Here is a 24,818-nt window from a genome sequence, read left to right as displayed (position 1 = left end):
GGATAGAAATCAATCAACCAGTTGATAGATCAATCAATCAAATGAATAAAAGTTAATACATAATGACCATGCTGATGGAAAGTGCTGTCAAGCTGCAGCTGACTCATGGTAACCCCATAGGGTTTTCAAGGCAAGAGACATTCAGAGGTGGTTTGCCATTGCCTGCCTCTTCCACCCTGGGCTTCCTTGGTGGTCTCCCATCCCAGTAACTAACCAGGGCTGACCCTGCTGTACTTCCCAGATCTGATGAGACTGAGATAGCCCTGGCTATCCATGTCAGGTCTACATGTGTTTATTTTCCCGCTGCATCTAAATGCAAAGGCAAGACATGGCAAACAAGGGAAGAAGAAGAAGATACGCTGCCCTTCTCTCTGTATCAGAGACTCAGAGCGCCTTACAATCTTCTATATCTTCTCCCCCCACAACAGACACCCTGGGAGGTGGGTAGGGCTGAGAGAGCTCTCCCAGAAGCTGCCCTTTCAAGGACAACTCCTATGAGAGCTATGGCTGACCCAAGGCCATTCCAGCAGCTGCAAGTGGAGGAGTGGGGAATCAAACCCAGTTCTCCCAGATAAGAGTCCACACACTTAACCACTACACCAAACCATATATGCTCCTCTGAGCTGTTTGAAAGACTGTACTTCCAATATGCCAGAACCTCAATCCAGGGTTCCTATGCATGGCTTCTCTTACTTAAGTCAGAGTACTCTGAAGACCCTGTTTGTCTAGGCTCAACTTCTAAGGTTCCCCCACTGGAAACTCTAGTAGTAAGTGGACATGTCTGTTTAGTATAGATTCTTTGGGCAGCATAAAAATTAGGAGATGATAGCCTGTAGGGAATTCTGTGTTTGTGTGTGTGTGTGTGGGGGGGGGAGGGATCTTCATTCCTGTGTCTTTGGATATTGTGCATGCACTCTGCTATATCAGTATTTTGCAACTGGTATGGCTTCTCTGTACAAGAAACCGCAGTTGTAAATGACTGCTATAGTCCAAAGGTAGTGAAATATCCAGCAATGCATGGATGCAGCCCAAAATGTATGCTGGAAGGAAGATACCTTTAAAAGATAGATAATCTGAAGCCTAGAGGACAGTGTAGGGCAGGGTTGCCCAGCATGGTGGTTGTGGGTGCCATGGTGCTTGCCCATGCTTCCCTTAGCACTCACCAAGCTTTTCAGAAAGCGGTTGGGACCATTGCAAGGCAGGCCTTGTTTTTGACTGCTCTCATTCAAATGCAAGAGGTTTCCACTGGAGGATGAGGAGGGATGATAAGCATCTGGGATTTCCTTAGTCAGTAGGTGGTTCCCTTCCCCTTCAAGATTCCAGTGTGATGGTCATGGCTATCTTGACCATAATTGGCAGTCATGTGACACCATTTCACAATTCTGGAGTGAGGTTTATTACTGAAATTTGGGAAAAACATTTCAGGTTGATAACCTGCTGCTCCAGCCTTAATTTTATTTGTGGCAAGGATCCGAAATCCCTAATATCCATAGAGACCTTCATAGAATCATAGAGTTGGAAGGGACCTCTAGGGTCATCTAGTCCAACCCCCTGCACAATGCAGGAAACTCACAAACACCTCCCCCTAAATTCACAGAATCTTCATTGCTGTCAGATGGCCATCTAACCTCTGTTTAAAAACATCCAAGGAAGGAGAGCCCACCACCTCCCGAGAAAGCCTGTTCCACTGCAGAATCGCTCTAACTGTCAGGAAGTTCTTCCTAATGTTGAGCTGGAAACTCTTTTGATTTAATTTCAACCCATTAGTTCTGGTCCTACCTTCTGGGGCCACAGAAAACAATTCCACACTATCCTCTATAGGACAGCCCTTCAGGTACTTGAAGATGGTGATCATATCACCTCTCAGCCGCCTCCTCTCGAGGCTAAACATTATTTTAAGTCTCCTGATGGTAGTGAAAAATTTTGATTGCCACAAAATGGAAGGACAACCTCCCCCCTTCCCTTCTAGATAAATTTTTTGACCACTTATTTCATAAGGATGACAATTCAGATACCGTCAGCTTAGTGGAGAGCTGTTTCCCATGGCTAGATAACTCCCTGAATGACTTAAAATCCAGTGGCTGTATGAAGCCAAAAAGCCTTTATGCCACCTTCCCACGTCACTTACACCTTTAAATTTAAATTTATTTTAATTATTGTTATTTAATACCTATAGATATTGGAAGTATAATATATAATATGTCCTATTGTACTCCTCATTAACTTTTCTATTTTTTAAAGTCAAGGTTGCCTTTCCTATCGGTTTGATTTGTTAAAGTGAAAAACTCAAATATTGTAGTATTGACAACTTATTTTGCTTACATGCTTTGCTTCCATGTATTGTCAGATCTTTGCTTCATAAATAGAGTTTAATAAGGGGGGGGGAAGATTCCCTTCTTCCTAGGCAGTATGAGGAGGAAAGTATTTTCTTTGGGTCCGCCTTCTGTGCCAGCCATTTTGGGGTGATGCTCACTGCTTCCTCTCAAAATACTTCAAAAGGTTGAATACCTTGATGTACAGTATGCATGTATGAAAGACAGGAAAATAAGCTTGAGAACTTGCTCCTCAGGTTCCAAGATTGTCCCAAGGTTGAAAGACTCATTGCAAGTCAGAACCCAACAGCTGCTTTAGGAACATAATCAGGGCTTTTTTAATAGCAGGAACTCCTTTGCATATTAGGCCACACACCCTTGATGTAGCCAAGGGCTCCTCTCAGATACCGTAAGCTCCAGGGTGATTGGCTACATCAGGGGTGTGTGGCCTAATATGTCAAGGAGTTCCTGCTGCAAGAAAAGCCCTGAACTTAACACTGAGTCCACTAAGTCAGATCAAAGACTTGTTTAGCCTGGTACTCGCTAACATCAGACAACGAGATGGCTTTGAGAAATGTATGATTCAGTCATGAAGGAGGTACAACCCATCCTGAGGTCCCTGGGGTACACAGAGCTTCCACTCAACCCTTATGGCTACTGATATGTTTTCCATTCATTTAGTATTTGAAATCTAGCCCAGATCTGCATTGTTTGATGTGCTTAATATGTGTCTCATGTGTTCAGGTGTGGTGTAGCAGAGAGTCTGCCTAGGACACGGGAGGTCCAAGTTCAAATCCTCACTCTGCCATAGAAGTCTGCTAGGTGACCTTGATCCAGTTGCACACACTTGATCCAGTTGCAACCTACTTCAGAGGGTTGTAGTGAGGATAAAATAAAAAAGAGAAGGAGGATAGAAACCATGTTGGTCTCCATTAAGTGAAGAGAAGAAGAGACTGGATTTATACCCCATCCTACACTTGGAATCTCAGAGTTGTTTACAATCTCCTTTCCCTTTCCCTCTCCTCCCCACGACAGACACCCTGTGGGATAGTGGGACTGAGAGAGCTCTGAGAGAACTGCTCTTGCGAGGACAGCTCTGAGAGAACTTGTGACTGAACCATGGTAACCCAGCTGGCTGCATGGTGAAAGAGGAGTGGGGAATCATAAGAACATAAGAGAAGCCATGTTAGATCAGGCCAATGGCCCATCCAGTCCAACATTCTGTGTCACACAGCGGCCAAATATATATATATATATATATATATATATATATATATATATATATATATATATATATATATATATATATATATATATATATATATATATATATATATATATATATATATATATATATACATACACACACATACACACTGTGGCTAATAGCCACTGATGGACCTCTGCTCCATATTTTTATCTAACCCCCTCTTGAAGGTGGCCATGCTTGTGGCCGCCACCACCTCCTGTGGCAATGAATTCCACATGTTAATCACCCTTTGGGTGAAGAAGTACTTCCTTTTATCCGTTTTAACCTGTCTGCTCAGCAATTTCATCGAATGCCCACAAGTTCTCGTATTGTGAGAAAGGGAGAAAAGTACTTCTTTCTCTACTTTCTCCATCCCATGCATTATCTTGTAAACCTCTATCATGTCACCCCTCAGTCGACGTTTCTCCAAGCTAAAGAGCCCTAAGCGTTTCAACCTTTCTTCATAAGGAAGGTGTTCCAGCCCTTTAATCATTCTAGTTGCCCTTTTCTGAACTTTCTCCAATGCTATAATATCCTTTTTGAGGTGCGGCGACCAGAACTGCACACAGTACTCCAAATGAGACCGCACCATCGATTTATACAGGGGCATTATGATACTGGCTGATTTGTTTTCAATTCCCTTCCTAATAATTCCCAGCATGGCGTTGGCCTTTTTTATTGCAAACGCACACTGCCTTGACATTTTCAGTGAATTATCTACCACGACCCCAAGATCTCTCTCTTGGTCAGTCCCTGCCAGTTCACACCCCATCAACTTGTATTTGTAGCTGGGATTCTTGGCCCCAATGTGCATTACTTTGCACTTGGCCACATTGAACCGCATCTGCCACGTTGACGCCCACTCACCCAGCCTCAACAGATCCCTTTGGAGTTTCTCACAATCCTCTCTGGTTCTCACCACCCTGAACAATTTAGTGTCATCCGCAAATTTGGCCACTTCACTGCTCACTCCCAACTCTAAATCATTTATGAACAAGTTAAAGAGCATGGGACCCAGTACCGAGCCCTGCGGCACCCCACTGCTTACCGTCCTCCACTGCGAAGACTGCCCATTTATACTCACTCTCTGCTTCCTATTACTCAGCCAGTTTTTGATCCACAAGAGGACCTGTCCTTTTACTCCATGACTCTCAAGCTTTCTAAGGAGCCTTTGATGAGGAACTTTATCAAAAGCTTTCTGGAAGTCAAGGTAAACAACATCTATCGGGTCTCCTTTGTCCACAAGTTTGTTTACCCCCTCAAAGAAATGTAACAGGTTAGTGAGGCAAGATCTTCCCTTACAGAACCCATGCTGAGTCTTCCTCAATAACCTGTGTTCATCAATGTGCCTACTCATTCTGTCCTTGATAATGGTTTCTACCAACTTTCCCGGTATTGAAGTCAGACTGACTGGCCTGTAATTTCCTGGATCTCCTCTGGAACCCTTTTTAAAGATGGGGGTGACATTTGCTACCTTCCAGTCCTCAGGAACAGAGGCAGATTTCAATGAAAGATTACAGATTTTTGTTAGAAGATCCACAAGTTCAACTTTGAGTTCTTTCAGAACTCTCGGATGTATGCCAGATTAGAGTCCGTGCTCTTAACCACTACACCAAACTGGTTTATGGAGAAAGGTTGCGTATAAATGAAATAAATAAAAATGAAATGAAATGAAATAAACCTTTTGCAAGAAAGCACCTCTCTTAGCAAAAAAAGAAGAACCACTCCATAGATGTAGAGTTCATTGAAAAAGCAGGGCTTTTTTGGTAGAAAAAGTCCAGTAGGAACTCATTTGCATATTAGGCCATACCCCTGAAGCCAAGCCAGCTGGAACTGCATTCCTGTGCATTCGTGCTCAAAAAAAGCCCTGTGAAACGGGTTTTCCTGTCTCCCAGATGTTCAGACCTGCCAGCTGTTTGTTGCTAATATCAGGTCAACCTTGCTGGAAAACTGTACCATCCTTCTTCCTGCCATAGAAGCCAGCTCTCCCTTGCACAACCCCATTCACTGGCTCCTCACTGACCTCTCCCTGATGGATGCCATCTCTCTCAAGGCTAGAAGGTGGGTGATGCCTTAGTTTTGCTTTGCGACACACTTAATTGTTCATTAATAATATTCAATCTAAATATTCCATTAGACTATAAACCTAATTACCCCTTTCAATGGCATGCCTGTACTAGAGCTGAATCATGATGAAATGTGGAGGCTGGCATGGATCGCTTTGGTGTTACAGCCAAACTTGTGAATGATCCAATGAATCACTCCCCGGAGGGCTGTAAACTTGAGCCAGCTGATTAGTGCAGGCAGGTAGCTTAGATGTTACATTGACCCTCCCAATCAGTCATCAGCAGGGCCTTTTCTTTCTGGAAAAAAGAGGTGCCAGAACTCTCAAGAAGGAAAGGAAGGAGAAACACATGGGTGCCCCTCATGAACTCTTAAGTATTGTTTGAGAATTTTGTTTCCACAAAGAGAGGAAGAAGACTGGAGATTTATACCCCGCCTTTCTCTCTGAATCAGAGTCTCAGAGCAGCTTACGATTCTCTTTATCTTCTTCCCCCACAACAGACACCCTGTGAGGTAGGTGGGGCTGAAAGAGATCCCACAGAAGCTGCCCTTTCAAGGACAACTCCTATGAGAGCTATGGCTGACTCAAGGCCATTCCAGCAGCTGCAAGTGGAGAAGTGAGGAATCAAACCCAGTTCTCCCAGATAAGAGCCCTCACACTTAACCACTACATTGGACTGTTCCACCATGTTCCTCCAGAAAAAAAGCCCTGGTCATTGGCAGCAACAGTAAGTGATGATCTCAGGACAAAAAAAAAAATAATCAATTTCATGGCAGGTAGAGCTATCAGTGGGGGATGCTAAAGAAACGGAACCTCGGTGTTCAGAAGACAAAGAGTTGGGTTTTATACCCTGCTTTTCTGTACTTTAAGGAGTCCCAAAGTGGCATACAATCACCTTCCCCTTCCTCTCCCCACAACAGGCACCTTGTGCGGTAGGTGGGTGGGGCTGAGAGAGTTCTGAGGGAACCGTGGGCCCAAGGTCACCCAGCAGGTTTCATGTGAAGGAACAGGGAATGAAGCCATGTTTTCCAGATTAGAATCTGCTGCTCTTAAACACTACACCACACTGGCTCTCAGAAGCAGCGTAGCTTTTAATATCAGGTTCTGGGAGCAAAGAGTAGGGACCGGCCTTTTTGTGGTGCTTCATGTCCTTTTTGGGTGCATTTCAGAGGGAGGCTGTCACAATCATGAAGGCCCTCTCTCTAGTGGAAGAAAGTTGTGCTCCCCTAGGATCTGGGCCTGATCCACCATGGCTTCTCATATGTTCTCATGTGGCTATATGCAGCCCCTTGTGATACACACTTATCATGATCAAAAAGGTCTGCCTTCAGATGCTGACCAATGAAAAAACAGGGATGGGGAGCAAGACTAAACAACCAAAAAACACCAAATATCTCCCCTGTATAATGAAAACAATGTACTAAATATCTCCAAGCTACTGGCCCAGCATAAAGTATGTACCACTGAGTTGTGAATATTACAGAGGCTGTAAGGCTCCAGAGATAAGCAATATTACAATAAATATTTTTGAAGCTGACATGTGGTTTAGAGAGCCTCAGAGTAAGGCTTTTAGTTATTCATATGTAAATCTCTTGATAAAGATATTAATCGAAATGGGAAACATAACGATTGAAATTCCATCGAGAACAAACTTTATGCACAGTTGGAGAATATATTTATATCATCTTTGAGTGTTGTATAAGTCTTTACATATTCCTTGGAAGCCTGGAACTGTAATGGTGGTTTGGCTTATGTTATTCTGAATTGAATTTATTGGCAACAGTGTGTGTATTTTGAATTTTTCTCATAAGTAATACTACTGTTTTATATATTATTTATGTGTAGGAGATATTTAGCACATTGTTATTTATGTGTTGGAGATATTTAGTGTAGGAATGATCACTTGATACGTGTACTGGGAGAGGGAAAAAGCTCACCTTCTCTGCAAGCTTCCTTTATTTATACATGTTCTTGTTATTCCAAAAATACTCCAGTTTACAGCATAGTAGAGGACAAAGCATAACAGGAAACATCTGCTCCATACAAGGAGATGGCGTTTACATAGTCTACCAAGATTAATACCAGCTAGCAGCGCCTAGAAATACATTTGTCAAAAGGGGAACAAGAATGTGGTTGATTGTGAAAAGCCTGTGCTTTTTGTGTCCCCGGACATAACGGAGTCTGGGTGGCTGGGCATCATGCCATACGCATGATCCTCCCACACTCTTGCTTTCAGACCTTGTGGGGTGCAAATGATTAGGTAACATGACAAGACTTTGTGGGGTGCAGATGACCAGGTAACATTACAACTGTGTGGTCCTCACAATTTAGTACATTGTTTTCATTATACAAGGGAGATATTTGGTGTGTTCTGGTTGTTCAGATGCTGACCAGCATAGTCACTGGGTTCCTCAATTCTTTGGAATTGACCTTCCTATTTAGAAGAAGAAGATTGCAGATTTATACCCCCTTCTCTCTGAATCAAAGACTCAGAGCAGCTTACAATTTCCTATATCTTCTCCCCCCACAACATACACCCTGTGAGGTGGGTGGGGCTGAGAGGGCTCTCACAGCAGCTGCCTTTTCAAAGACAACTTCTGCCAGAGCTATGACTAACCCAAGACCATTCCAGCAGCTGCAAGTGGAGGAGTGAAGAATCAAACCCAGTTCTCCCAGATAAGAGTCCGTGCACTTAAACACTACACCAAACTTGATCTGCAAATCCAACAGTCAATCAATTATACTCCAACGTCCTGCCTGTGCAGGCTCTATCTTGTGGTCCAATCTACTTGGCTGATGAAAGATCAGTTATTTATTCCACGGAACATTAAACAAGTAATAAAGAGATGTAGAACATTACAAAATGTGGTCAAAGGGTAAATTGCAAAATTAAAAAAAACAGAATTAACAAAAATGTTAACAAAAATATTGACTATAGTAGGAAAATATTTATAGTAATAGGAAAAAAATTGCAATAGTGGAAATAGGGTTGCCAAGTCCAATTCAAGAAATATCTGGTGACTTTGGGGGTGGAGCCAGGAGAATGGGGTGGAGCCAGGAACAAGGGTGTGACAAACATAATTGAACTCCAAGGGAGTTCTGGCCATCACATTTAAAGGGACAGCACACCTTTTAAAATGCCTTCCTTCTATAGAAAATAATGAAGGATAGGGGCACCTTCTTTTGAGGCTCATAGAATTGGACCCCCTGGTCCAATCCTTTTGAAACTTGGGAGGTATTTTGGGGAGAGGCTCTAGATGCTATACTGAAAATTTGGTGCATCTACCTCAAAATACAGCCCCCCCAGAGTCCCCGATACCCGTGGATCAATTCCCCATAATTCCCTATGGGAATTGTTAATGGAGGTGCATAATGGCTGTGGGGGCGGGGCTTCCCCCACCGGCCAGCTGGCTGGGGGAGGGGGGAAGCCTGTAAAACCGGGGGATCCCCCGCTGGGACCTGGGGATTGGGAAGCCTAAGTGGAAACAGGAATCTGGATGTAATTTTGTTCGACAGTATTCATCAGGTGAAGCGTGAGTATATCCATTAACATTCATTACAACCAATTGAATAAATTGTATCACAGCTGAGTGGAACAGAACATGTTATGCTTTCCTCTCCAAAGTCCTATTGTTATATGTATTATATAAATTTTAGCTCAGAACACATAGCCCAAAACACTTTCCAGCTCTTTTTCTGAGGTAACCAAAATGGCTGCTCAGCTCCACCCTGATTCTCCTAAGCTGTGTTGTTTTTCCGCCAAAGACTTCAACAGTCAAAGTTCATTTGCTGTGAAATATTCAGGGGCTTCAATCAAAATAACACAACAGACACCATTTATTATATAGCAGTTTCTACAGCGCACCAAATTAACCTCTAAAATTATCTACAGTGGAGTTTGCGTAATATCTATATGCATACACACAAATACATATTTCAATTCAAAACCCTTATGGTTTATTTAAAGATTTAGAAGCTCTTATTTCAACTTTTAAAAAAATTATCTCCAAAGCAACATACAACAAACAAATCATAGCCAAGCACCAAAAAGAGACCAAACAGTTGACAAAAACAAGAAAGAAAAAAATGACTGAGAATAAAACAGATGTTTAAAATGGTGGCTATACCATTAATTCAACAACAACAAAGGTTTTAACCTGGCACAAATAACAATGTAAATACCTCACAGATCTGCACTGTGAGCATTCTTTATAAATGGGGATGCACTTTCAAGAGGAATCTCTAATTAATCCTCACCACACCAATATGTAAAGGTAGAGGGACCAGGAAAAGTTCTTTTAATGCTGATCTGGAAGAACTAATCAGTCCATATACCCTTCCTTATGTTGCTGGCAGTGGTGACCTGTGCTTTTGGGTATGTGGGGAATTGTCTCATGTTCAAAAAATACTTTAGCTCATGTTTAAGCCATTGGGAGGCAGATCCCCCCCTCCCCAATATCTATATGCGGCTTTTTATCATAGGAGTGAATACCAGAGGTCCGCTTGAAGACATCATTGAGTTGGAGACTAACCTGTCCTAGGATACTGGTGATTCTAGTGTCTAGGATCAGGTTCCCCTCCTCCTGACACCTTCCAAGTTGTAACTTTGCTCCACAGAACTCAGAGAAAGCCAAACTTCTCTCTATTGGTACAATCATGTACCCTGCAAATGGTTGTCTCTTTTCTGATGAAAAGATCTATCTATCTATCTATCTATCTATCTATCTATCTATCTATCTATCTATCTATCTATCTATCTATCTATCTATCTATCTATCTATCTATCTATCTATCTATCTATCTATCTATCTATCTATCTATCTATCCATCCATCCATCTAGAAGCTGTGGAGCTCAGTGAAATATGGCCCCACATTCAATCCCTGCTATCCACAGTTAAAAGAATCAGGCAATACAGGATGTGAAAGATCTCAGCCTGGGACCCTGGAGAGCAGAGAATATGAACCTTGATCTGATTCAGTATAAGGCAACTTCATGTGTTTGTATTTATTAATCTGTCTCATTGTTATCTAAGCAAAGCTTTTCTCCTTCCTATTGCTTTCATGAAAGCAGCTTTTATCTCTTTATTCCTCAGGCTGTAAATGATTGGATTAAAAGCTGGTATCACCACTGTGTAGAGGAGGGAAAGGATCCTGTCACTATCCAGGGAGTACATTGACTTAGGTCGAATGTAGGTAAATGTGGTAGTTCCGTAAAAAAGAGAAACCACAATGAGATGTGAGGAGCAGGTAGAGAAGGCTTTGCGCCTGTTCTCAGCTGCAGGCATCATGAGGATAGTGACTATGATGAGGACATAGGACAACAGGATGAGCACAAATGGTACTGTGATAAAGATAACCGTGACTGTGGCAATGGCCACTTCATTCTTAAAGGTGTCCGCAGTGGCCAATCTCAGAACAGGCAGGATATCACAAAAGAAATGGTTGATTCTGTTAGGCCCACAGAAAGGAAGAGTGAATATCGAAATGGACTGTCCAAAAGCCACTACAATACCAATGCCCCATGGGATGGAGGCTAGTAGAACACATTCCCTGAAGTTCATTATACCGGAGTATTGTAGGGGCTTGCATATGGCAATGTAGCGGTCATATGCCATGACAGAGAGAAGGCAACACTCGGTGATACCAAAAAGAATGAAAAAGTACATCTGGATCCCACAACCCACAAAGGATATAGTTCGACCCTCTGAAAATAAATGCCCTAGTGTCTTAGGGATGATGGTACAGGTGTAGCCTATTTCTAAAACGGACAAGATACGGAGGAAGAAATACATTGGTGAGTGAAGGGTAGGATCAGTAGATGAAAGAATCAATATCAGGCTATTCCCAATCAATGCAATCAAATAGAATATCAGTATTAGTAAAAAGAGGAGGTCTTGCATAGCCTGGAAATCCGAGAACCCCAAGAATATGATCTCAGTCACACAGGACTGGTTGTCCTTCTTCATTGTATCATCCGGGTGGATTCCCAGAGAGGTAGTTGGGGCTGTAAGCAGGAGGATGAAGATCAGTTATTAGTTCCTTTTTCACTTGGCCTGAGGATGTTTTTTTTTTTTTTGCTGGATTCTATTATGTGTAAGCTGCACTCTGTAGAGTGGGACATATCCACATATAATTGCAAACTTAATATTGATGAATTATGCAATTTGTGCGACTGTGTAGCAGTCTGGGTGAACAAGGGATCCAACCTTGAAACCGTTCTCATTTGTCAGAGCTTAGATGCTTAAAGGTGTATCTTGATGCAAAATCTGGACAGATGTTGAATTTGAAGTGGCATCCATTGATAAATGTGTACAGATTATTAGAATTTCAAGAATGCTATCCAGAGTAAGTAAAAATGCCACAATAAACAGGCAGTACTCATTCTAAAATACCCACAATCCTCACCCCGCATCCAAAGGTCTCTTTGCACATAAACCTGCAGTGTTGTTGTGCTTCTAAGTCCATTTCACTTTGTTGTTAAGCAAGGAGCGCCTAATTGCTCATTAGTAGCCATTGTCTCTCATCAATTAACAGACTACTTTCTGGAGTGGAAATAGTAGAGGTGGAGGAGATGAAAGATGCCGTGACTCAGTTGTAGAGCATCTACCTATCATGCAGAATGTCTCAATTTCAATCCTGTGAAAATACAATTAAAGGGACAGCATGCTAAAAATGTACACGGTACTTTTGCTGTTTTGCTTTTGTTAGTAGTTTCAATCCTGGCATCTCGAGCTGAAAGGATCCGGGAATAGTCTGATTCAGGAGAAAGCAGCTTCACGCGTACATGAACACATGTATGTTCTGTGTTGCTGAGCACAACAATACAAACTTCCTCAGCATGCAGATGTTTTCAGGTACTATTGGCACCTCCCCTGCAATCAAAATATATCAAAATCCCCTCCAAAAGCAGAAACAAAAGGCCCAATTTGTTTCAAGGTATGCTAACTTCAAAATAGGCTAACCAATTATCCCTTCATTTTGCAATCAAGCAAGGAAGCAACCACATCCTTCGGTAATTTATGATAAACTGGTATCTTATTAGCCTAATAACTTTTAAATAGAATGGAGCTGTCCACTGAATAAATATGGGAACTTTTCCAATGCAGATTTGAAAATCTGATCACTTAAGATGTTTCTGGGAGGGATATAGCAATACATTGATTCCTACCTGTGGAACAGGTCCTTTTCCTGACAATTTGTTGTCTGCTAATACTAAACACAGACTGGAGAAGAGCTTTTAAAAATCACTGTAAGTCCACAGGATCAGGAATCCCAAAGAGACAGGGTGGTTGTTTTCGCTTCCAACGTCATATGACAGAATAATTAATAATTGTAATGGGGTTTGGTAAATGAATGGCTGGGGAGAGCAACTAGACAGATTTCTGAGAGAAAGAATGCACATTGTTGCTACCTCTAGAGAAATCTTCCTGACAGGCTGTTGTTTACACATGTGAAAAAGCTGAATTCTGTTTGTACAATCTATTTTCCTTACCCAGAACATCCAGAGAAATCTGTTTCCTTTTAGAATTTTGGCTAACTGTATTTGTATTGCTGTTTCTTCAGTAATGTCAGTTGCTCACTCTTTCAATTGCAACTGAGCACTGCATCATAGCTCTTGTAGTCTTAAGGGTGTACAGAGAGGTGTTTCAATAATTCTGTATTGCAGTGAAATGCATTCTGGGGCTGTTACCATCCCTAGCAGAACATGGAGTAAGGACTGTATGAAGGGAAGTCGGCAGGATGTTAGCAGTGGCTGAATTTTAGTTGCACTAATAAATTGTAAGAGTTTTCTGTATTCCTGGCATACATATATTCTGGTATATAAATCATACATAGAAGCAGCATGGCTTTTCACTGACAGGCTCCAAGTGTGGAGCTGATGCGCACTAATGAAGTATCCTTCAATAGTTCATGATGTGTAGGCCACACAGATATAGTTCTGATTTAGCAAATGGGCTAAGCCCATGGGCTTAGATTTAAAATTTGTGTTTTTTCACACTTTCCTAAGGGCTCATTCCTTATCCAAGGCAGACTGGCCTTTCTGTGACAACATTGCAACCAAGCTAATAGGAGGGAAAGGGACCATGATGCTTTTGCATCCTTTGGATCATTTTGATATTAGAACAGCCATTAATGTCAGATGTCTTTTGTCCCTTATTAGCTCAGAACATACAAATGAGTTTATTCTTTATGAATGACTTAAGATAAATCCATGCTCAAAAAGTTTAATCACTTTTCTTCATAATGTGCTCATTAGCAATACAGAACTTTCTTTTATGTTTAAAACAATTTTTATTGGTAACATATGGTAATAAATCTATATCCTGCATCTTTTTTAAAAAAGCTTCTTTTATCTACCCCATATATTACTTTCTACCCACCCCTCCCTCTGTTACTTGACCCCGCTGTTGTTATTTACTTAAAATGCAAATATTTAAAGGTACCCTTAACTATTAAAACAAAAATTTATATTCTTCTTCTTTTTAAAACTTAATCATTATCAAAGATTGTCCAATGTCTTTTTATTTTCCACTCTTTTTCTACATATCTTCTAAATTTTTTCCATTCCGTCTTAAAAACTTCTAAGAACATAAGAGAAGCCATGTTAGATCAGGCCAATGGCCCATCCAGTCCAACATTCTGTGTCACACAGCGGCCAAATATATATTGGCAAGGCGCAGCTTAAAATGCAAAGAGGTTGGAGCAGACCACTCCTAAGCAATCATCAACAATCACTCTCAATCACTTTCACCTTTAGCCCACTCACCCAAACATACAGCAGTTCCCCAGCTATCACAACTCAGCCTTTTCAGCAGACACACAAGCCTCAGAATGAAGTCTTTCAAAACTCAGAAATTCTCAGCAACTTCTCCAGCTGTCTCAGCTTATCAGAGCTGCTCTGCTCTGTCTTGCTCCTCTCAGGCCTCTCTGAGATGTGCTCAGCTTTTGGCAAGGCGCAGCTTAAAATGCAAAGAGGGTGGAGCAGACCACTCCTAAGCAATCATCAACAATCACTCTCAATCACTTTCACCTTTAGCCCACTCACCCAAACATACAGCAGTTCCCCAGCTAGCACAACTCAGCCTTTTCAGCAGACACACAAGCCTCAGAAGGAAGTCTTTCAAAACTCAGAAATTCTCAGCAACTTCTCCAGCTGTCTCAGCTTATCAGAGCTGCTCTGCTCTGTCTTGCTCCTCTCAGGCCTCTCTGAGATAGTCTCTTAATATTCTTGTTAATTTGTCCATTTCACTCCATGTCATAACTTTTGTAAGCCAATCCCATTTCTCTGGTATTTTTTCTTGCTTCCACAACTGCGCATACAATGTCCTAGCGGCTGAGAGCAAGTACCAGATTATCTATCTTCTTTTGGAAATTTTTCCATTTGTAGTCCCAACAGAAAAGTCTCTGCAACTTTGTTAAACTCATATCCCAACAATACAGAACTTTCAAAAAACAAGTTTTGTTTTGTATTTTTTACAATTAGTGACTACGAGGGGTGGTGTCTAAAGTTAATGACATTTTCAAGGACAACTACTATGAGAGCTATGGCTGACCCAAGGCCATTCCAGCAGCTGCAAGTGGAGGAGTGGGGATTCAGTGGGGAACATGAAATCAGCTTTATACATTTTGTATCTCTGGCAGCTTGTCTTACATTTCATGGCTCGCATGACCCACCTGATAAAGTGACATTTATATCAGATCTGACTCTCATAACAAATGAGTTTAACACATCTATCTATCTATCTATCTATCTATCTATCTATCTATCTATCTATCTATCTATCTATCTATCTATCTATCTATCTATCTATCTATCTATCTATCTATCTATCTATCTATCGCTGTGGAGCTCAGTGAAAGATGGCCCCACATTCAATTCCTGCTATCCACAGTTAGAAGAATCAGGCAATACAGGATGTGAAAGATCTCAGCCTGAGACCCTGGAGAGCTGCTGCCAGTCTGAGCAGAGAATATGGACCTTGATGAACCGGTGATCTGATTCAGTATAAGGCAACTTCATGTGTCTGTATTTATTAATCTGTCTCTGTCTCATTATTATCTAAGCAAAGCTTTCCTCCTTCCTATTGCTTTCATGAAAGCAGCTTTTATCTCTTTATTCCTCAGGCTGTAAATGATTGGATTAAAAGCTGGTGTCACCACTGTGTAGACGAGGGAAAGGTCCTGTCGCTGTTCAGGGAGTAGATTGATTTAGGTCGAATGTAGGTTTGGTAGTTCCGTAAAAAAGAGAAACCACAATGAGATGTGAGGACCAGGTGGAGAAGGCTTTGCACCTGTTTTTGGCTGCAGGCATCATGAGGACAGTAGCTATGATGAGGACATAGGACAACATGATGAGCAAAAACAGTACGGTGATAATGATCACCATGACTGCGGCAATGGCCACTTCATTCTTGAAGATGTCCGCAGTGGCTAATCTCAGAACAGACAACGTATCGCAAAAGAAATGGTTGATTCTGTTAGGCCCACAGAAAGGAAGTGTGAATATTGAAATAGACTGTCCAATAGCCACTACAATACCAACAGCCCATGAGATGGAGGCCAGTAGAACACATTCCATGAAGTTCATTATGCCAGAGTATTGTAGGGGCTTGCAAACAGCGATCGTATGCCATGACAGAGAGAAGGCAACATTCCGTGACACCGAAAAGCCTGAAAAAGTACAACACAACCCACAAAGGATATAGTTTGATTCTCTGACAATAAATGCTCTAGTGTCTTAGGGATGATGGTACAGGTGTAGCCTATTTCTAGAATGGACAAAATATAGAGGAAGAAGTACACAGGTGTGCAAAGGGTAGGATCAATAGATGTAAGAATCAATATCAGGCTGTTCCCAATCAATGCAATCAAGTAGAGTATCAGTATTAGCAAGAAAAGCAGCACTTGCATAGCCTGGAAATCCGAGAACCCCAAGAAGATGATCTCAGTCACACAGGACTGGTTGTCCTTCTTCATTGTATCATCCAGGTGGATTCCCAGAGAGATAGTTGGGGCTGTAAGCAGGAGGACAAAAATCAGTTATTAGTTCCTTATTCATACGGCCAGAGCATATTTTTATTGTCGGATTCTGTTATGAGTAAACTCCACTGTGTAGAGTGGGACTTGGCCACCTCTAATGAAGCATATAATTGCAACCTTAATCTTGATGAATCATACAGTTTGTGCAACTATGTAGCAGTCTGGGTGAACAAGGAATCCAACCTTGATTCTGTTCTCTTTTGTCAGAGTCTCTCTCCCCACCTTAGATGATTAAAAGTGATGTAAGATCTGGACAGATGTTAAAGTGCCATCCACTGATTATTTTTATAATTAGAATTTCAAGATTGCTTTCCATAAGAACTTTTAAAAATCCATGATAAATAGGCATTACTCATTCCAACAAACTTTCAGTCCTCCCCCCGCCCCCATCAAACCTCTCTTTGGACCCAAACCTGCAGTTGTGTTGTGTTTCTAAGTCCATTTCACTTTGGTGGTAAGCAAAGTTGCTCATTAGTAGCCATTATCTCTCATCCATTATCAGACTATTTTTTGGAGTGGAGATGGTAGAGGAGGAGGAGGATAAACCTGTAGCTCAGTTATAGAGCATCTATGTAGCATGCAGAAAGTCCCAATTTCAATCCCGCAAGAATACAATTAAAGGGACAGTGTGCTAAAAATTGCCATGGTGCTTTTATTGTTTTGCTTTTGGCAGTTTCAGTCCTGGCATCTCAAGCTGAAAGGATCTGGGAATAGTCTGATTCAGGACAAAGCAGAACATGAACATATGTATGTTCTGTGTTGTTTAGCACAATACAAATTTCCTCAGCATGCAGACAATTTCAGGTACTATTGGCACCTCCCCTACAATCAAAATATATCAAAGTCCCCTCCAAAAGCAGGAACAAAAAGCCTAATTTCTGCTTCAGGATAAGGTAACTTCAAGATAAGCTAACCAATTGCCCCCTTGTTTTGCAATCAAGAAGTAACCAACCTCATCCTTGGCTAATTTGGGATGAACTGGGATCTTATTAGCCTGATAATTTTAAATTTTAAATAAAGTGCAACTGTCCATGTAATAAACATGGGGACTTCTCCAATACTCATTTGAAAATCTGATGACTGACAATGCCTCTGGGAGGGATATAGCAATTCATTGACTCCTACCTGTGGAATATGTCTTCTTCCTGACAATTTATTGTCTGCTAATATCAGGTTACTAAGCATGGACAGGAAAAGAGCTTTTTAAAAATCACAGGACCAGGAATTCCAAAGAGACAGGGTGGTTGCTTTCTCTTCTAAAGTCATATGACAGTCATTAATAATTGTAATGGGGCTTGATAAATGAATGGTTGGGGAGAGTAACTAGATAGATTCCTGAGAGAAAGAATTCACACTGTTCCTGCCTCCTGAGCAATCTTCCTGACAGGCTGTTGATTACACATGCGCAGCAGCAATTCTGTTTTCACAATCTATTTTCTTCAGTAATGTTAGTTGCTCACTGTTCCAACTGCAACTGCGCACTACATCATAGCTCTAGTCTTAAGGGTGTATAAAGAGTTCTTCCAATAATTCTGTATTGCAGCGGAACATGTTCTGGGGCTATTACAATCCCTAGTGAGAACCATATGAAGGGAAGAGGAAGTTGGCAGGATGTTAGCAGTGGCTGAATTATAGCCACATTAATACATTTTAAGCCTTTTCTGGCATACATATATTCTGGTATATAAATCACACATAGAAGCAGCTTGGCTGTGCATGGCTTTTTGCTGATGATGATGACCAAGAGACACAATGAACTTTGTTGTAACACTTATCCCCAGCTTGGGCCACTCAGTCTGAGTATGTGCACAACACAAAGGCAGAGGAGTGGGAGAAGGAGAGCCTTTTAAATTAACAAACAGAGGGAGGCAGGCAAGGCAAGGCAGGAGGGTGATATCACCATTTGAAAGCTCTGCCTTGCTGCCCTAGTCTCTTCTCGCTGCAGTTTTTGCACTGTGCCAACTGAACGGGCATTCAGCTGAAGTGTGCCAAAGAAGGAGAAAGTGTGGGTGGCTAGTCTTTTGTCCCTCTATGTCACTGCGGAATGGCAGAGATTGCGGCACGCGAGTGCGTCCACTCCTCTCTCCCCTCCTGGTGTCTGAGCTTGTGCTCTTCCCCTGCCCTTCCCACAGGAACAAAAGGCACCTACAACAGCAGTCTGCTTTTTATCACCCTCCAGTGTTTTTTCAGCCCTGCTTTGTCCTAACACTAACAAACACAGATCCCTATTTGCGATTCTTTTAATCTGCTAAAAACATTCCCATGATTCTACACTGCCCACTTATATTAAGAATTGCTGCTTCCATTCCCATTTTGTCTGATGAAGTCTGCTTACGAAAGCTTACATTCTGAATAAAACTTAGTTGGTCTTAAAGGTGAACTTGTCTACTGCTTTGTTCTATTGCTTCAGACCAACACGGCTGCCTACTGGGATCTATCTAAAAGGCAGAGGTGTGAGTCAAACTCTACCACCTCTGTTGTATTAAAGCAGTGTACTGTTCACCGGTGGCAATTCACATCATTTTCAGGCTGCGTTCCTTAACTGATGAGGTGGCTCGTTTTGCATTCCCTTCACTCACTTTTGAGCCAAACATCTGATAGTAACAAGCCAGCAAGTGTCCTTTGCACTGTACTTGTAAATTACGAGATGTTCTCCACATGCCTGTGAGCATTCAAGTCACATTAATAAAATCTTTTGGAATTTAAAGTGCATGTCCTTACAACCAGGTTTCTAGCAGATATTGTTTCTGCTGGAGGGGAAGGGGGAGTTAAAATACCATAATAATAATTATTAGAATAATGCAGAGGTGTCAAACTCATTTGTTATGAGGGCCGAATCTGACATAAATGAGACCTTGTCAGGCCGGGCCATGTGTGTCATAAAATGCAATGCCAGGTAGGGGTGATAAAAACTTTATAAAGGAGACAGACAAATACTCAGCCTAATCCACCTCATTGGCTTGTTGAGCTTCAGCCAACAGAAGGAAGAGAGGCTTGGCGCAGTAGCTCTGCTGTGCGACTGAGAGAGCCTGGCAAAGCCAGCTCTCCTTCCCCCACTTCCTCAAGGTAGGAGCTTTGCTCTCTAGCTTGTGTGTGACTGAGCAAGCCTGGCAAACAAGTTGTGATGGAGAAGGAAGCAAGGGAGGGAGAAGGAAGCAGGCAACAGTGAGTTCCTCATGGGCCTGATAGGAGCCCTTGGGGGGGCCTGATTCAGCCCACAGGCCACATGTTTGACATCCCTGAAATAATACATAGTTTCGATCACTGAATGTTAGCTCAGGGCTTCAGAATGTTTTAGGTGGTCTTCTTGAAAGGATTACTCACTTCAGAATTACACCACTGTGATGTAGTGTTTAGCCGTATTGGATTGGTATCTAGTGGTTCATTTTAAAATTGACAGTGTTTACTATTTCTGGAAAACAGAGAAAGGAAGAAGAGATGTTAAATTATTTATTTCATTATTTTATTAGTTAGATTGATGTTAGGATGATGTTTGTTAATTAGATTGATGTTACCCAGGCTCAGGGCAGGCAACATCAAAAATAAACAAAAGAAGAAGAAGAGGAGCAGAAAGAGGAGGAGGAGCAGATTGGATTTATATCTTGCTGTCAACTTGGAGTCTCAGAGTGGTTTACAATCTCCTTTCTCTTCCCCTCCCCACAATGGACATCTTGTGAGGTAGGTGGGGCTGAGAAAGCTCTTACATGAACTGCTCTTGAGCAGAACACCTCTGAGAGTTATGACTGACCCAAGGGCATTCTAGCAGCTGCATATGGGGGAGTGGGGGAATCAAACCTGGTTCTCCCAGATTAGAGTCTCCCACTTAACCACTACACCAAATAGGCTTAAAAACCCATTAATACAATAAAGTCTTAAAACAGCTAAAACAATTTAATTTAATTGAACAAGTAAACAAATTAAAACATTTTCTGAAATGAAATTTGACTCGATTCTGTTTTCACTTATAATGTTTAAATCATTCTTAAAATATAGTTTAAAAGAATTCATTCTGAGATTTCTACAAGGCTATGGTAATATAAAAAAACTCATTTACACACTAGTCAAATGTAGGCTCACTCGCAACTTAAATGTTAGTAGCTCTTTGAGCTCATTAAGTGGAATTTTTGCTCATAACACTCCATAGTTTAGGGAGAACACTGTTAGACGCTACTCAGATTATTAACAGAAAACACTGCTAATGTACCAACTTTGCCCCCCCAGACGGAAGGAAGAGTCAGACACAAGGGTTTGGGTAACTAAAGGGCCACTTTCTTTCTTTATTACATTAACACAAGGGCTATAATATAACAGGCAGCACGGCAGGGCCAGGGAACGAAATACCCCTCCCCTGCCTCATGACAGGCAAGCCACCCTGCCCCTAGGTCTGGCCAAAATACACGGCTCGTACCCAGGTGGCCTAGCAAAGGTTATGCCCTGAAGTTCCAACCCCCAGGCGCACGGCTAATGGGCGAATCAATCCATGCAAACCCAAGGCAGTCCGCTTCATCACTCAACTGTCCCGCACGGTACAGGAATGATTTAGTGAGACCCCGTACCCCAAAACTGGGGTGCCACAGGTGCTCACCAAGCTGCATAACGGAAGTTTAGGCCAAAACCCAGCCACTGCGAGGCCAAGCCTCTGCTTAGGCAGCTGCACCCACTAAACGCCTAACACTTTTTGAAGCCCAAGTTTCAAATCCTCTAAAAAGACGTCATTACCCTTGTCCAACAGATGTATGCCATTGCTCCTGTATAAATCCGTGCAATCAGCTCGAATCCAAGGGTGAGGAAGAAAGTGGCCCAACCCCCCCCTCGAGGGCTCTTTTAAGTTCTAAATTGGCTTTGTGGTGAGCTTTCTCAATTGCTCGTGGGTCCCAAGCCGCATGCCATACCTGGCGTGGGATCATGGCTGACCACACAATCAACGCCTCTTGATAACTCTAAAGTCATCTTTGGCTTGCAACACAAGGGCTTTTCCCTTGAGCAGGCCGAAATCATTACCACCCAGATGTATCACCACAACATGTGGCGGCCACACGTGCACATCTTCAAGCAAGAGGGGCAACAGGCCCGACCAATGGAGACCCCACCATCCACGCCATTCAATGGTGGCCCACTTGCTAAGCCCCGGCTGTGACTTGGCCAAAGTCCTCCTGGCCCGATGGGCAGCCCAAAACATGAAGCTGTGTCCGCATATGAGGACGCGTCATCTCTCTCCACGGACCACATTACCTGAGAAAAGAAGAAACGATGAATAACATGGCCCTTAATAACATGGTGCCAATTACTGCAGTGCAAGAGGGGGAACATAGCCCTTATATTTATTTTATTTATTTATTTAGAATTTATATCCCGCCCTTCCCACGAGTGGCTCAGGGCGGCTTCCAACAATAGATCCCACATAAAATTAACAATATTTAAACATATAAGGGAATGACGATTTAAAACAGATAAAACAGATAAAACCATAAATATTAATAAATATTCAGAATATATAAAAAGAAATCTGGCAAGTTGTGTTAAATTCTCAAGCTAGGTATGGGCTAGCTGGAAGAGGGTCGTCTTACAGGCCCTGCGGAACTGAACAAGGTCCCGCAGGGCGCTCACCTCTTCCGGCAACTGATTCCACCATGTAGGGGCCATAACAGAGAAAGCCCTTTCTCTGGTGGATTTCAAGCGGGCTTCTTTCGGCCCAGGGACAGTAAGGAGATTTTGTGTTCCCGACCTCAGTACTCTCTGGGGTACATGCAGGGAAAGACGGTCCTTCAGGTAGACAGGTCCCAAGCCATATAGGGCTTTAAAGGTGATAACCAGCACCTTGTACCGGACTCGGTATATCACTGGAAGCCAGTGCAGGGTCCGGAGACCCGGCTGAATGTGTCCCCACTTTGGGAGACCCAGTAACAGCCGGGCCGCTGCGTTCTGCACCAGCTGCAATTTCCGAGTTCGTGACAGGGGCAGCCCCATGTAGAGGGCATTACAGTAGTCCAACCTCGAGGTGACCGTAGCATGGATCACTGCTGCTAGGTCGTCGCGCTCCAGGAAGGGGCCAACTGCCTTATAGGCCAAGGAATGCCATCTACCCAGCTTCTGAATGGAAGGCGTGTAATACCCTGGGGCAGCCACAGTAGATGCTGCTCCTATACGGAAGGAATGGGTGCCGAACTTATCCCCTGACAAGCCTAGCATAGCAAGGGCCTTGCACGTCACAGTCCAAAACTGATGCTTCGTCAAGGGACTGTAGCGCGTTAAAGCTGCTACAGGACAGATCTCGACATCAGAACAGGAACCCAAACTAATAGTATCCCCCCGTTGCGGCTGATCGGTCTTGGAACAACGAACTGTAACATATACAGATCCACCAGCCAGACAAATGTCATGGGCCATCAAGGCCCTCCCCAACATGTCCCTTTTGGACTGAACCACCCACTCACTCACCCAAAGAGCCCAGAAAAATGCCATGAGACAGGCAGTGTGAAAGAGCAGCGTTTCATACTCTGACATGCACACCTGGCCCCAGACTAATTGTAAACCTCTAAAAACTGCAGGAGAAAAACGGTTGCTGAGAATCCCGGCAGGGCCCAACCTCTCTAGACTAACCTTCCAATCTTTTCTTAATGTGGAAGTCACCGGTATTCTCCTGGAAACCCAAAGCCGCACTAGCAAAGGCCAATGCAGACAGCCGGCCCCGAATAGACCGTACTGCTAACCCCCTGCGCCTTAAAAATACACTATAGTGGAGTAATTGCTCCATCGGAAGGGGCCACCCCTTTCATAACCAACTTTGCTCCCAAAACTTTGTTGTACGATTCTCTGGTACTAGGAGCAATGGCGAGACTTATTGCTCTGCCGGCTTCGACCCGCCAATCATCCATATCCCGGGGAGCATCATTGTCAGGAGAAGAACTGCATCTAGGGCCAGCTGGCGAAACCTCTGCATCTGTTTGTGAAAGAGAATGTTAGCCTCCCCATTAGCCACCCCAGGCACATGCCTGGCAAAAAATAAAATATTAAACCTCAGGTAACGGAAAGTGAAGGCCCGCACCAGCCTCATCACCCTGTGGGATTTGGAAGTGAGGAAATTGATAACATGCACCATGGCTAAGTTGTCACACCAAAAGTCGACTGTGTGGTTTGCCAACTCGTTCCCCCACAACCAAACAGCTACCAAGATCGGGAAGAACTCCAAGAAAGTCAAATCTCTGTTCCACCACTCATCTACTCATTCCTGGAGCCATACCTCTGCGCACCAGTGTCCGCTGCGTCTGATGCTATTTGCGGCTCAGCCTCCAGCTGTAACTCCACCTTCCAAAAGGAGACACCATTAAAGGAGGTTAAAAAACTCCCTCCATAGTACAAGGTCCTCCCGCATGCTACGTCAAAAGATGTGTACCGCACAGTACACACATTCTCTGGTATGGCATCATTCACCGATTCTCCATGGGGATAAGATAAATGGTGAATCAATCTGAACTCTCCTGGGGCTTTCTTAGGCACAATGCCCAATGTGGAAACCCTCAAGGTACTCCCAAAGGGTGTGGAAAATGGGCCAATCACCCTACCCTCTACTAATTCCTTCCCAATCTTCTGACGAACTATGTGCTCCATCCCTATAACTGACATCTATCTATCTATCTATCTATCTATCTATCTATCTATCTATCTATCTATCTATCTATCTATCTATCTATCTATCTATCTATCTATCTATCTATCTATGTCTGTATTTAGTTGTAGATTTTCTGGGCTGTATGGCCATGGTCTTGGCATTCGAGAACCTGATGTTTCGCCAGGAGCTGGCATCCTCAGAGGTATAACACAGAAGGCTGGAGTTCTCTCTGTGTCTGTCTGTCGAATCAGAGGCTGTGGGACTCAGTAGTAGGTGGTCCCAGGATCAATCCCCATCATCCATAGTACAAGAATCAGGTAGTATGTGCTGAGAAAGACCTCATCCTGAGACCCTGGAGAGCTGCTGCTAGACTGAGCAGAGAATATGGACCCTGATGGAGCAGAAGACTGATTCAATATAAGGCAGCTTCATGTCTGTGTATTTATTAATCCATCTATCTGCCACTCATTATTATCTAAGGAAAGCTTTTCTCCTTCCTACTGCTTTCATGAAAGCAACTTTTATCTCTTTATTCCTTAGGC

General features: G+C 42.8%; 1 protein-coding gene and 1 pseudogene across 1 annotated transcript; both read right to left on the bottom strand.

The window, feature by feature from the left end:
• Window positions 1-10,651: 10,651 nt before the first annotated feature.
• On the bottom strand, window positions 10,652-11,593 carry LOC132583296 (olfactory receptor 10P1-like). The gene has a single exon (XM_060254959.1). The coding sequence runs from the start codon at window positions 11,591-11,593 to the stop codon at window positions 10,652-10,654; it is 942 nt and encodes a 313-aa protein (XP_060110942.1).
• Window positions 11,594-15,683: 4,090 nt separating this feature from the next.
• On the bottom strand, window positions 15,684-16,604 carry LOC132583295 (olfactory receptor 10A3-like; annotated as a pseudogene).
• Window positions 16,605-24,818: the final 8,214 nt, after the last annotated feature.

Source organism: Heteronotia binoei, chromosome 15 (genome assembly GCF_032191835.1).
Source record: "Heteronotia binoei isolate CCM8104 ecotype False Entrance Well chromosome 15, APGP_CSIRO_Hbin_v1, whole genome shotgun sequence".
NCBI classification, from domain to species: Eukaryota; Metazoa; Chordata; class Lepidosauria; order Squamata; family Gekkonidae; genus Heteronotia; species Heteronotia binoei.
The sequence above is the reverse complement of the archived record's forward strand: the minus strand, read 5'-3'. Positions and strand labels throughout refer to the sequence as shown.

Bases quoted from the DNA above. Each gene is read 5' to 3' on its own strand.
- LOC132583296 (XM_060254959.1), bottom strand. From the start codon at position 11,593: ATGAAGAAGGACAACCAGTCCTGTGTGACTGAGATCATATTCTTGGGG.